The sequence below is a fragment of the Scylla paramamosain genome, chromosome 42 (assembly GCF_035594125.1).
Source record: "Scylla paramamosain isolate STU-SP2022 chromosome 42, ASM3559412v1, whole genome shotgun sequence".
NCBI classification, from domain to species: domain Eukaryota; kingdom Metazoa; phylum Arthropoda; class Malacostraca; order Decapoda; family Portunidae; genus Scylla; species Scylla paramamosain.
Window position 1 is genome coordinate 2,617,501 of NC_087192.1, and position 15,000 is coordinate 2,632,500.

The 15,000-nt window shown below is 41.6% G+C and overlaps 1 protein-coding gene across 4 annotated transcripts in view; it reads right to left on the minus strand.

The window, feature by feature from the left end:
- LOC135093304 (AT-rich interactive domain-containing protein 1A-like) overlaps window positions 1-9,431 on the minus strand; it is a 73,958-nt gene extending 64,527 nt beyond the window's left edge. For 2 of the 4 annotated variants that reach the window (XM_063992444.1, XM_063992442.1), the window contains exon 1: window positions 8,201-9,429. In XM_063992444.1, the coding sequence (XP_063848514.1) occupies window positions 8,201-8,503 (303 nt within the window). In that variant the 5' untranslated portion in view covers window positions 8,504-9,429. Of the gene's footprint in view, window positions 1-8,200 lie in introns of all 4 variants that reach the window. The other 2 variants (XM_063992443.1, XM_063992445.1) reach the window with 2 other exon arrangements.
- Between the last annotated feature and the right edge of the window lie 5,569 nt (window positions 9,432-15,000).

Here is a 15,000-nt window from a genome sequence, read left to right on the forward strand (position 1 = left end):
GAGTCGTTTCCAAGTAAATCTCAGCCTGTCCTCGCGGCGTTCAATACACGTATCAATAGAACACCTCGCGAGAACCACGTAAGGAGCAGCCTCAGTCTCCGCGTTATCAAGTGAAGTTTGGGTGTAGATCTTAATAATTGGGTGTAGATCTTATTGTGTCCTTGAATAAATAAATAGATGAATAGATAAGTGGCAGTGCGATCCTAAATGAAAGTCCATAAACATTTCAAAGACTAAAAAAGAAGAAGTAGAAGTAGAAGAAGTAGAAGAAATAAATAAATAAAGACAGCCACAGTAACATAGTCTTATAAAATTTCCGCATCACTTATTATACATGTAAATCAGTTAACAATAAATAAATAAGTGAATAAATGAATAAATAAATGAAAAAAAGAAAACGATACAATCCCTTTAAGAAAAAAAAACATCATAGAAAAGAAAAAATAAGACAAAAGAAGAGAAAGAAGAAAAAAAAAAGCAACGTATACAATATTATAACTTGTAAAAACATTGAATAAACACACAAAAAAATAAATAGACAAATAAACTAACAAATAATAATAATAAAAAAAAAACGTAACCCATTAACAAACCCACAAACTTCAAATAATACAAACAAATAAAAAAAAAAGGGAAATAAAATAACTTTAATATTATACAGCAAACTCCATCTTGAGTGTGTCTGTTTCCTGCTATGGGCGAGGGCAAGGAGGCACGGGGCGGCGAGGGAGCGATTGTGCAGGTAAAGGTCACCAAGATGAGTGGCGGGGGAGGGTCAAGGTCAGGGGGTCAAGGTCATTAGAGAGGGGGTGTTTACCAGCCATCCAGACGCCGTTACATTAATAGTGGAAGAAGACGAGCGCTGACCAGTCCTGCCTTTTAAATCTTGATCGTTAATGGATGTTCTGTTTTTTCGTTCTGCTTAGGTTAGGTTAGGTTAGGTTAGGTTAGATTAAGCAAGGTCAAGTCAGGTTAGGTCAGGTCCTTTCCTCTCCTGGTAGGTTAGGTTAAGTTAGGCTAGATTAAATAAGGTTAAGTCAGGTTAGGTCAGGTCCTTTCCTCTCCTGATAGGTTAGGTTAGGTTAGATTAGATTAAATAAGGTTAAGTCAGGTTAGGTCAGGTCCTTTCCTCTCCTGGTAGGTTAGGTTAGGTTAGATTAAGCAAGGTCAAGTCAGGTTAGGTCAGGTCCTTTTCTCTCCTGGTAGGTTAGGTTAGGTTAGATTAAGCAAGGTCAAGTCAGGTTAGGTCAGGTCCTTTTCTCTCCTGGTAGGTTAGGTTAGGTTAGATTAGATTAAATAAGGTTAAGTCAGGTTAGGTCAGGTCCTTTCCTCTCCTGATAGGTTAGGTTAGGTCAGGTTAGGTCCTTCCCTCGGTACTGAATAGGTAGGACTAGAGTATGCAGGACAGCACTCATGAAGCATCTTAATAAACTGTAGTGGAGGTCAGTGGAGGTGTTCAGGAGCGCTTGCACGATTCCAGCGATAGTTTAACAAGAATTCTGCACCACTGGAGGAAAGAAGCAGCCGTGAGGACCTGACATCACCCGCGTGGCCCTTGCATATTGTCCCCGTGAGACCAAGAAGCGTTTGAGGATACGTGGCTGTAGTTTCCACGCTTCCGGAGATAGTTTAACACGGCTTATGGACCATTAGAGGAAACAAGCACCCATGGGAACCTAACTAATCACCTCTGTGGCCTTTGAATTGTCCCCGTGAGAAACTCTGTGCTCTCTCACCACGACAATTTTCAAAAGAGAGTTAACCAGCCGGCTTCTGAGGACTGTTTCTCAAGTAAATAATGTAGAAATCTTGTTAACCCCCCTTTGACTGCCACTTGGTATACCTTTCCTTAACACCCAATCACTCTGAGTCATCTTCACTTGTTCCACAGTCATCCAGTCTTTGATCTGGGGAGAAATTGCAAAATGTAGTCTTTTTCACCGCAAACTTTTTTTTTTTATAAGTGCTTCTGGTGCTGCTAATTGTTTCGTGTTGCAGTGAAAGGGTTAATCTGTGACTAGAACCGTAAAAAAAAACACCTTTAAAAACCCCTGCACCTTCAATTAAAGGCCTTGCAAAGTGGAGGTGCGGCCAAAGCTGTTTCAAAATAGTCCTAAGAAGTGTTTGGGGACACGTGGCTGTGGTGTGGGCAGGTAGTGGTGTTGCGAGCCGGGCGTGGGGATCCTGTGGCCTGCTGGGTGTGCTTGGTGGAGCCGTGGTAGGGGCGTGGTGGGGGCGTGGTGGGCTGCATCTGGAGTTTTATCACACCCACAGCTCGCGTAGAGGGTAACACTCCAGCTTTCCCTCGCTTTTTTTTTTTCCTTTCTTTTTTCTTAAGTTGATTTGTTTTATTGATTATTTCTCTGCTTATTATTATTTTTTTTTATAACTAATGAACCCGGTTTTTCTCATACCTTTTTTTTTTCATTTATTTATTTATTTTTTTTTATATTAGTTATAATTGTCGCTAAAAACGGGTGGACCAAACTGTGAATTTTTCTTTTATTTATTTATTTATTTATTTTTTTTTTATCTTTAATTTGTTCGATTTTTATTTGCTTCTTCATTTACTTATTTATTTTTGTAAGAATTGATGGACCAGATTGTTCTTATTTCTTTCTATTTCTTTCTTTTTATGTTGAGTTATTTACGTATTTTATTTGTTTATTTATTTATTCATCTATATTTAAGAACTTATGGGTCAGATTTAATAGTTTTTAAGTTTAGTTTGTATTTTAATCAATTTTTATTTATTTATTTATTTATTTATTTATTTATCTATATTTACAAGAACTGATAAGGCACATTTGATATTTTTTTGCCTTTTTTTTTGTGTTTTATTTGATTTTACAACCTATTTATTTATTCATTTATTTATTTATTTATTTTCGAGGTTTCTGGGGAGGCATACTTCTTACCCAGAGCTCAGCAAGACGTGGTGAGTTTTAATTAACCAAACCTCAACACTGATATGAGACAGAACACCTTAAAATTTGATATATATGTACTTTTTTTCCCTCCCAGCTTATTATTTCTTTTCTACCTTTTTATTTTGTTTTATTTTATTGTTTGGCTATTGAATTCGCTATTTTAATTGGCAAACCGTCACTGTACAATTAAGAATGTTGGCAGGGCATTCAGATAACTATCCCTTGTTAACCCAATTACGGCTGTAGTCTCTCTCTCTCTCTCTCTCTCTCTCTCTCTCTCTCTCTCTCTCTCTCTCTCTCTCTCTCTCTCTCTCTCTCTCTCTCTCTCTCTCTCTCCCCTTGTTAACATTCACAGCGCTGTAAAAAAGAGTTATTTGCACACTCACACACACTAAAAAATAAATAAATAAACAACAGGAGGGTAGTTTTGTCACAGTTACAGATTTATTTTATATTCAATCGATATATAAATAAATAAATGTTTTAAAAGTGGTTGTTGATTGTGAGAAAATTTGTGTTGTTGTGAAAGCGCCTACGCGTTCATTGTTTTCACAGTCGGCAATGAAATATACGACTGTATTTGTTTATTTATCTGTATTTATGTATTTACTTGCCTTTTATCAACCAACTTGTAATTAGTGAGCAAATATATCTTCATGGTAATTTTATAAGGAAAGTGGGGCTCAGATCACACACACACACACACACACACACACACACACACACACACACACACACACACACACACACATACAGCAAGGGACGAGGTGATTTACGCATCCCCTGACACTTAAAACCTATGCTACCACCAACCACACATTCATCCATCCTTCCCTTGAATTATACTAACTTTGAATATAAAAACACAAGAAAGCAGGAAAACATGGGAGGCTAACTATACTTGGCAGTCCTTGTATAAAATATACCTTTCTACATTCATCTATCATCCTCTTCCATGAATTCGTCTAATCTTTTAAGGCTCCCTAATGACTCGGCACTAATAGCCTGATTACTGAGTCTTCTATTCATCTGTCATTCTTAAAATTAATTCCTTCCTTTTTTCTTTTTTTTTTTTTTGTCTAGCTTTATTAAACTTATTTCTTGTCCTTCCGTGATTGCTGCCCCTTAGAATTTATTTTTATTTTATTTATTTATTTATTTATTTATTTTCCGTCACTCTTATCACTTATGCCAGTTAACCCTTTCGCTGGTGTTGTCGTCTTTGGGTATCACTGAGAAATAGAAGTACAGTTCGCATGGGCTTATGGGTAATAGAAAGAATAAAAGGTCGATTATCTATTTTTTCTATGTTGAAAAACTAATTAATATATTCTAGTAACGAAAAATGTCTGAAAAAATGCTAAGGAATTATGGGAAAAAAAGAAAGAAAATGGTTAGTACTGAAAGGGTTAAGGGCCGCCACCACGTTCTTGTTAAATTTGCTCCGCTCCACAAATCTGTTAGTGAACCAATTTCTTGCATGTCTTTTTAAAAATCTGATTCTTTGTAGCTTGTAACCGTAAGTTGTTCTGACATGTACGTTAACTGGAAGCACCTCATGTCCCTTTGCCGAGCTCTTTAACCCATTGAAGTGTCCAGAAAAGACCAGCCATTGATGTTAAATACAATAGTGAGGTTTTTAAAAGAATATTACACCAATTTATGAATGGGTGATGAGTGGAAATTTATGAATGGGTGGTAGGTGGAAATTTATGAACGGTGATGGGTGGAAATTTATGAACGGAGTGATGGGTGGAAGGAAATACGTGGGATTCTATAGAGGGTCTGCCACGTGTAGGCCCGATGGCTTCCCGCACCTTCCCTTGTTTTATCTTCTTATCCCAATGCCTTTCACGTAAGACGGCTTCTGGCTGAGAGGTCCATAAACGGCAAAAAAAAAAAAAAAAAGGCAGGCCCACAGAAGATGCCAGTCCCTAAAGAGAAGAAGCGAAACTGTTATCCAAAATCATAAAAAGAAAAAAAAAATATCGAAGTTCCTCTTGAAAAAAAAAGAAAAGAAAACGAGTCATAGAAAATACAGAAGCAGCGGGGGCATTACAGACTTCTTCCTAGGTATTCCTGTGTATCCCTATGTATTTACGGACTCCTGTGTTATAGCTGGCCACGTCCTCCTCCTCCTCCTCCTCCTCCTCCTCCTCCTCCAGGTTATGGTCACACAGTTGAGGCGCGCCGTGACAGCGTGGGAACCGTAAACTCAACACTATTCTGGTTTATGGTGAAAATTTATCGTGTGTAGGATTTTCTCATTCGTGGAGAGAGAGAGAGAGAGAGGGAGAGAGAGAGAGAGAGAGAGAGAGAGAGAGAGAGAGAGAGAGAGTTGGGCTGGTTTATGGTGTGTGTGTGTGTGTGTGTGTGTGCGTGAGGGTGATTATTATTCGAGACAGTCTAGGAAAGGTTAAATACCACACACACACACACACACACACACACACACACACACACACACACACACACACACACACACACACACACAAGGAGGGAGGCAAGGATTGTTGTTATTGTTGTTGTTGTTGTTGTTGTTGTTGTTGTTGCTGCTGTTATTGTTGTTGTTGTTGTTGCTGCTGTTATTGTTTTTGTTGTTACTACATATTACCACCACCACCACCACCACCACAACAACAACAACAACAACAACAACAACTCTTACTACTACTACTACTACCACCACAACCACCACCGCCACCACCACCACCACCACCACCACCACCACTGCTTGCTATGTAAACTCACATTGAATCATTCTTAAGCTCTCACGCAGAACTTTCCACTAGAAAATCAAACAGACGTGTGTGTGTGTGTGTGTGTGTGTGTGTGTGTGTGTGTGTGTGTGTGTGTGTGTGTGTGTGTGTCCATCCTCTTACAATGCCTGATGAACGTTGAAAGAGGAGGAGGAGGAGGAGGAGGAGGAGGAGGAGGGAGGAGGATGGGTTGGGGATGTAAGGAGATAAGAAGGGGAGAGGGAAGAGGGGAGAGAGGGAGATGGGGATGAGTGGGATGTCACCTTTTTGATGCGAGAGTCTTGCCAGAAGTTTATTCAAGGTGAGGGGGGTGAGGGGGGAGAGGGGTAAATGGGGAGGGGTCAGGAAGAGGAGGGAGAAGAAAGGGGAAGTGAGAGGGTGAGAGATAGGGAGAGGGATAGGAAGGAAGTGCTTGAGGTGAGAGAGAGAGAGAGAGAGAGAGAGAGAGAGAGAGAGAGAGAGAGAGAGAGAGAGAGAGAGAGAGAGAGAGAGAGAGAGAGAGAGAGATGGTGGGAGGAGGTGGAGATGAAAAGTTCGTAAAAGAGAAGGAAGAAGAGGAGAAAATGAAGAGGAAGAGGAGGAGGAGGAGGAGGAAGAGGAGGAATGAGTGATGGTTCCTATACCAATAAAGGGAATGTGTCATGTGATGGTCTCTCTCTCTCTCTCTCTCTCTCTCTCTCTCTCTCTCTCTCTCTCTCTCTCTCTCTCTCTCTCTCTCTCTCTCTCTCTCGGGGCCGGAGTGACGTCTGTGCGTGTGTGTGTGTGTGTGTGTGTGTGTGTGTGTGTGTGTGTGTGTGTGTGTGTGTGTGTTGGGGGAAGGGGAGGACAGTGCCGTGGTTGTTTGCATCATGAGTACGAAGCTATGGTGCTGTGGTTCTCTTAATGGTGATGGTGGTGGTGATGGTGGTGGTGATGGTGGTGGTGATGATGGTGGTGATGATGGTGGTGATGGTGGTGGTAGTAATGTCTGACGTCACGAATCTACATAATATAATCGTAAATGGTTTATGGTGATGATATGTAATGGTGTGTGTGTGTGTGTGTGTGTGTGTGTGTGATATATGAATAACAGTGAGGCTGGTGGTGATGGTGGTGGTGGTGGTGGTGCTGGTTGGCTGGCGAACAAGCGAGTGGGTATTGATAGTGCATTGATAGTGTGGTTGGCGGCGGTGGAGTGGAGTGGAGTGGAGTGGAGTGTAGTGGAGTGGAGTGGAGTGGAGGGGACAGGGTGGTAAATATCGGAGAGGCATCGATGTGGAATGGAACGCCTGGTGGAATGAAAAAATAAATAAATAAAAATAAGAAAAAAAAATGAAAATAAATAAATAAATAAATAAAAAATAAAAGGAAAAAAACAATGAATACGATAAAATTAAAGTAAAATAAAAATGAATATAAGAAGTAAACAGATAAACTAAAATAATAATAATAATAACAAAAATAATGAAGATAAACACTTAATTGAAAAAGGCAAAATAAATAAATAAAGAAAGAAAGAAAGAAAAAAAAAGAGAGCAGAGACGTGGAAATGTAAACAAATAACACCACAACAACCAAATAAACGAAATAAACAAATGGAATGAACAGAAAACGTAACGAAAAGAGAATAAAGAAAAGAACAAATAAAAATACAAAGATAGGTCAAGAAGATCAGGTCTTGTTTTTTTTTCTTTCCTTCCGTTTTTCTTTTCTTTCCTTTTCCTAATTTCTTCCTTGTTCTGTTCCTCCCTTTCTTTTTTTTTCCTCTTCCTATAATATCTTGTGACTTTCCTTCATTTATCCCTGTTTCTCCTTCTTCCTTTTTATTCATTTTCACTCCCTTTTTTTTTTCTCTGTCTCTCCCTATAAAATCTTGTCACTTTCCTTCATTTATTCCTGTTTCTCCTTTTCCTTCCTGTTTATTCCTTTTCTCTCCCTTCATTCTCTTTTCTGCACTGAACGAGCTCTCCACTGTAAACTGTAAACTAAACTGTAAACTGGAGACTCTTAGTAAAACAGACACGATAACTAAAGGTGACTTGCTCTCGTTTGAATACAGTGGGCGTGTCACTTTAAAAAGATTAGTATATTGGCTGGGTTACGTGAGGCTAGGTGAGGTTAGGTTAGGTCAGGGTAGGTTAGGTTAGGTTAGGTCAGGTTAGGTTAGTTCTGCACAGGTTAGGTTAGGTTAAGTTACGTTAGGTTAAGTTACGTTAGGTTAGGTTAGGTTAGGTTAGGTTAGGTTATATTAGGTTAGGTTGGTCAACAGGGCTGCCATTGAATCTATCAAAGAGGTGAGGGAGGAGTGCGAGGAAGATTAAGTAGAGAGAGAGAGAGAGAGAGAGAGAGAGAGAGAGAGAGAGAGAGAGAGAGAGAGAGAGAGAGAGAGAGAGCGAGGCCTTAGATGATGAATCACACACCCACCTTCCCATCCACCCACCCACCCACCCACCCAGTACACAAACACGCACACACTACCCCTCCATCCACCACCACCACCACCACCACCCAGCAGTAGCACCCTGCCCTTACCTTCTCCTCGAACACGGCCACGTTACAAAAGCGGGTGGCGCAGCAGAGGGCGAGGCAGTCTTCTCTGTTCCCCACGTCAGACTCATTGAGGAACTGCGCCCCTAGCATACGTGAGTCCTCGGTCCTAATGATGGTGCTTTCACTCACGTCAAACTTCTCCAGGCACCCGTGTTCCGCCCGCACCATGTCCAGGGGCCCTACTCTCTTGCGGTCATGGGTGAACTCTGCCACCACAAGGAGCGAGAGACACGTGAGGGACAGCAGGTGCAGCAGTCTGGTGGGGGTGTGCAGAGCCGCCGCCATGGCTGCACACGACAACACTCCAGCGACCAACACAACACACAGAGGCGGCCTAGACGAGGTGGTCTCCGCGCGACTGTCAACACTGGAGCATAGACGCCGCGACAAACACCACTGCCAGTTCACTTATGGCCTCCCACGCTCACAGAGGCGATCAGAATCTTCCAGACACTATCGGAAACCTTGTCGCTTTCCCCTGTAACTGCCGCCCTGATCCCCTTTGGCCTCGATCCCTTGTTATTGATCTCCAGGTTCCGGAGTCGCTGCAGCCGTCCAGGGCCGGTGTGTCTTGGCTTACGGGCGGCAGCAGCTCCTGTAGGAACCCCTTTTTCTAGGCACTCAAACCACTCCCTGTGCTGATGACACGTAACGATGGTCAGTTTGGATGCCTAACTACCGCCACGCGTGAATTGACAGAGTAACAACCCCGGGGAACGATGGCCCAGGTGTTGCGTCATACGTCAGGCAGAGAAACAGGCAATCTGGTTGTCGAACATTGACGCCGGCGCTGTGGCTCCCTGTGCATCGATCCTGGGGCGAGACCACGTGCCGAGTCACTAATGCTGGCCGCCTCCCACAAATTGAGCCACTTCGCCTGCTGTGACCTGCCGGGGGACGTGACACTGACCTCATCTGACCTGGTACTTGATGACCCACCCGCCAGGTCTTGTTAGTAATGCCGCATGACCTTCCTAACTTGACATGGCTTAGGGGGAAGGGAGCTAACTTGACTTGATGGTGGAGGGAAATGAAGGCAAGAGAGAAGAGAAGGATGATAACTTGAGCTTAGTAAACATAAAGGAAGGGAAAGAAAAGAAAGGGAAGGAAATGGGAGGAAAAAGGAGAAGTATGCTGTGTAACCTAACATGACCTTAGAAAAGATTAAGTGAAGGGAAAGGAAGGGAAGAAGAAGGAAAAAAAAGGAAGGATAAGGAAGGAAAGGGAGGGGAAAGGAAGGGAAAGAAAGGGAAGGGAAAAGAAACGAAAGGAAAGAAGGATAAGGAAGGAAAGGGAAGGGAAAGAAAGGAAAGAAAGAGAAGAGAAATGAAAGGAAGGGAAGAGAAGCGATGGGGAAGAAAGGAAGGGAAGAGAAGGGGAAGGAAATGAAGGGAAACAAAAAGGGTGGCATTTTTTTGGGGGGGTACCCTCTTGACCTATTTCTCTAGTGATTGGGGGGGAGGGGGTGTGGGGAGGGGAAGGGTTGAAGTGGTGAGGATGGTGGTGTGGGGGGTTGGGGGGGTCGTCTGGCGGCGTGCCAATGGGGAAAAATCTTAGAACGAGCACACTTGTTCCGCTTCTGCTAACTTCATTGGGTCCGTGTGTGTGTGTGTGTGTGTGTGTATGTGTGTGTGTGTGTGTGTGTGTGTGTGTGTGTGTGTGTTTTAAATTTTGTTTTTTATTTATTATTTTTCGTTTCGTCTCTCTCTCTCTCTCTCTCTCTCTCTCTCTCTCTCTCTCTCTCTCTCTCTCTCTCTCTCTCTCTCTCTCGAACCGTGCATGTATTTTTATCTGTACACCGAATTGTTTAAAGTTTTACTGCGCTGTTCTTTTTCCTATATTTTTACTTCTGTCCTGTTCTCTCTCTCTCTCTCTCTCTCTCTCTCTCTCTCTCTCTCTCTCTCTCTCTGGCAACATGGTCCAAAAAGGGCGTATCTGACAAATTGAGTGGCGACAAAATCATGTAATCATATCAAGTAATCAGAGAGAGAGAGAGAGAGAGAGAGAGAGAGAGAGAGAGAGAGATGGATGGGTGGGTAGGTTGGTAGGTATGCAAATTGAAACCAACGCCACCTCTTCCTCCTTCTCCTCGTCTCCTCCTTCTCCTTCTCCTCCTCCATCGTTTTCTGTTCCTGATAGCGAGGCGGCGGCTGTGTTCCCCCCCTCCCCTCCCCACGTGGCTTTCAGGGTGTGCTTCGCTAATCCCACTCTGTCAGGATATGCTCTTCAAACTTGGGTGTTTTTGTTGTTAATGTTGTTAGTATACTTCTCTCACTCAGCCTGCCTATACTACTACTACTACTACTACTACTACTACTACTACTACTACTATTATTAGCAGTAGTAGTAGCATCACGCTCACACAAAGGGCTCCCTCACACCCATCACGAAGGACTCCCCGTGAAGGACTCCCACAAAGGACTCCTAAGTGCCGCGCCCCCTCCATGTCACCTCGCACCCCCTCACAACCTACACATCCTCTTCATTTCATTACATTTCCCCATCCGTTCCCTCACACATTCTTTCAGGCCGTCCATTCACTCAGCCTTCCATTCAACCTTTGCCATGCCCTTCATTCACATGTATATTTATTTTTCCACTCCCTCTACGTCGCCTTCTCTACCTCTCCCCCTTACCTGCCTGCCTGTCCTTCTCTACCTGCCTCCCCACCCCACCTGCCTCCCTACCTCACCTGCCTCTACCGCCCTCGTATTCTACAGGCATCACCGCCTTCATAGCCTTGCACAACCTGCCTACACACACACACACACACACACACACACACACACACACACACATATACAAAGGTGTTACGAAGTTTCTTTTGTTTAAAGAACGAATAACAGGCAGAATAAGAGTAGTAGTAGTAGTAGTAGTAGTAGTAGTAGTGATAATAATAGTAATAATAATAATAATAATAATAATAATAATAATAATAACAATAGCGGGATTCGTGTTATAAATGCAATTATTTTCTTTTGATGATTAATGTTTAGAAGAGAGAGAGAGAGAGAGAGAGAGAGAGAGAGAGAGAGAGAGAGAGAGAGAGAGAGAGAGAGAGAGAGAGAGAGAGAGAGAGAGAGAGAGATTGATTTAAGGAAACAATTAAAACAACAATCTTTCTTAACTACGCCTTTCTCAGCGGGCAACTTTCTAATGACTTGACGACTTGTTCCTAACTTTCTTCCTAACAGTCTTGCACGTTATCTCGGTACTAACAATGTTGCTAATGTACAAACTGACCTACTAATTTTCCTATTTCCCAGCAATCTTACTAACTCCTCAACATTGTTACTAGCTTCACAATACTGTTAGTAACATGCTAACAGTCTTACTGACTTAACAACAGCCTTACTCACTTACTAACGACCTTCATAACTAACTAACAGTCCTAGTAACTTAACAACCGTCTTACTGAATTACTAGCAACATTACTTACTACAAATCTTACTAACTTTCCAACAACTTTACCAGTTTAACAAGTGTTACTAACTTAACAACCGCCCTACCTTGATATCTTGCCGACAGTCTTACCTACTTACTAACGATCTTGTTTTTGTGTTGCCAACTGCCCAGCAGTCCTGTTAGGTTACTGACAGCCTTACTTACTTCCCAATCACCTTACTGATAACTGACCACCTCTCATTATTAACAGACAAGATATGAAAGATGAGAGAGAACCGAAGAGGTGTAACGTGAATAATCCTCCCCCCACTCTCTCTCTCTCTCTCTCTCTCTCTCTCTCTCTCTCTCTCTCTCTCTCTCTCTCTCTCTCTCTCTCTCGTTTTCTTCAATTTTACTTTTTTTTCATGTTCATGTGTTGTGTGTGTTGGGGGTGTCCACACCAGGAAACAATGTTTGCAAACAGTTTGCAGTTTCAAATAAAACTGTTTCCAAGCATTTTGCAAACAGTTTGTCCTGCAGCAGCCTCTGTATTTTACTTGACACTTTTGATAAATTCATGGAAGGGCAAGAAAAAGAAAAAGAGATGGGTGAGGATTTTTGTAGAAAAAGGAGCCTTTAAATTAATGGTGACTTGCCTCAGGCGGAGTGACAGCAGATGGCGCAGGCTTCACCAATTTTCTTCGTGTGTCCACGACTGACTGAAACACTTACGGACGTTGCTCCCGCAGGTTAAAATGTCACAAGATTTTACAACTAATTTCTTAAATCCTGACAAGATAAAAATGTCAGATCTCCAGAAATTACTGACAATCTGGCAACACTACTGATTCATCGTCACCGCCGCCACACACACACGCACACACACACACACACACACACACACACACACACACACACACACACACACACACACTGTGTTTTTCATTCTGGATGGGAAGCAGTTAAGCGTGAAAGATTGTTTGCAAACAGTTTGCAAACTGATTGAAAACTATTTGCAAACTGATTGCAAACTATTTGAAAACTGATTGCAAACTATTTGCAAAATGATTGCAAACTATTTGAAAATGATTGCAAACTATTTGAAAATGATTGCAAACTATTTGCAAAATGATTGCAAACAGTTTGCAAACTGATTGCAAACTATTTACAAACTGATTGCAAACAGCTTTACCAAACAATGTTTCCTAGTGTGGACAGGCCTTTGGTGAGTCGCCACCCACACGCCTCACCACCACCACCACCACCACCACTATCCATGCGTAGTTTGAAGGACAGGCCTCGTAGTCTTACATCCTTGGTCCTGATGATGATAATAATTGTTGTTGTTGTTGTTGTTGTTGTTACTATCACTATTATATTATTATTATTATTATTATTATTATTATTATTATTATTATTATTATTATTATTGTTATTAATTATTATTATTATTATTGTTATTATTATTATTATTATTATTATTATTATTATTATTATTATTATTATTATTGTTATTATTTTACTATTGTTAATGTTACTACTACTACTACTACTAGTAGTAGTAGTAGTAATAGTAGTAGTAGTAGTAGTAGTAATAGTAATAGTAGTAGTAGTAGTAGTAGTAGTAGTAGTAGTAGTAGTAGTAGTGTTGCTGCTGCTGCTGTTCTCCTTGTTGTTGTTGTTGTTATTGTTGTTGTTGTTGTTGTTTTTGTTGTTGTTGTTGTTGTTCCTCCTCCTCCTCCTCCTCCTCCTCCTCCTCCTCCTCCTCCTCCTCCTCCTCCTCCTCTTCCTCCTCCTCCTCCACCTCCTCCACCACCACCACCACCACCACCACCACATACGGGTCACACAATCAGCGCCAGGTATGCACAGGAAACACAGGTGGTAGAGGCGTGACCAGGTGAGGCAGCCTTGTGCTCGCCTTATCAATACCTGTCCACCTGTCCGGCTGTGTACCTGATGGAGATTACAAGGCGCGGTGTGTTGTAACCCAGTAGCGGTGGTGACGTGGTTGACCGCTCACGTGTGTTGTCTGTGGTGTCTGGTGCGTGCGTCCGTCAGTCAGTCAGTCAGTCAGGAAGTCAGTCAGTCAGTCAGTCAGACAGTTACTCATTTGGTTCTTCATTCAGTTAGTCATTCAGTTAGTCAGTCAGTCAGTCACTCAACCAGTCAGTCACTCAACCAGTCAGTCAGTCAGTCAGTCAGTCAGTCAGTCAGTCAGTCACCCAGGCAGGTAGTCAGTGAGGGGCCTTGAGGTGCTTCTGGGATGAGGAAGTTAGCTAGGTAGGTAGATTCTAACCTCGAACAAGGACTGCACGTGGTTGGTAACAATGCCCAGGAAGTGATGGTGGCCCTGTCTGGGTGGCTACCTGTTTGTTGACTGAATACTGAGGAGTGCTAATGAGGGAGGGGCGCACAGGTAGATGGCCAGGTAGAAATTGATTGATAGATATGTAAACAGACATATAGATAGGTAGATAGACAGAGATAGATATTAGTAAGCATTGATACTTACATTAGAAGCATTATTTAGCTGTTTAGTTATTGATCAACGGCGCGACACACAGGTAAATAGATAGACTGATAGATTGATAGGTAGATAAATAGATAGAGACATTTAACCTAATATTCTCAGGAACCTAAAATAACTAAGAAATGTATTGGTGTAAGGAGAATTGATTAGATTAAAAAGAAGGATAGAGACTGATAGATAGATAGATAAGTACTAACCACTTAATAGTTAGTTTGTTAGATTGATAGATAAATAAATAGATAGATAAGTTTAATAACCACATAACCATAGCGTTGTCAGAGTCACGCATTAAGAACACGATGATGTAACACTGGGAGAAAAAAAAAGGGAAGAAATGTGAACAAAATAACACACGATAAAGAAAATACATAAAAACATCAAAACATAAAAGCACAAGCATGAAACATAAATATTAACACACACACACACACACACACACACACACACACACACACACACAGACACAGAAAGACAGACCTATAAGTAGACGGACAGACAGATAGATATATAGACAGATAGATAATTAGATTGCCAGATAGATAGGTAAGTAAATAGATAGACAGTGAATGAATAGATACATAAATAGATAAATAGATAGACATATGGATAGATAGATATATAGATGAACAGATTGATAGATAGGTAGATAGATGGATAGATAAATAGTCATTATACCTTAATACAAAGAAACACACACACACATACACACACATACACACACACACAGATACACACACAAACACACAACTAATACCAGGTGTAATCTATATTTAAACAGGGGAAATCACCTTTTACCTGACAGAAGCTTACCTGCGTGAGTCACCTGGGAGTCAATCTTACCATGACTCACAACTGCACCTTCTTT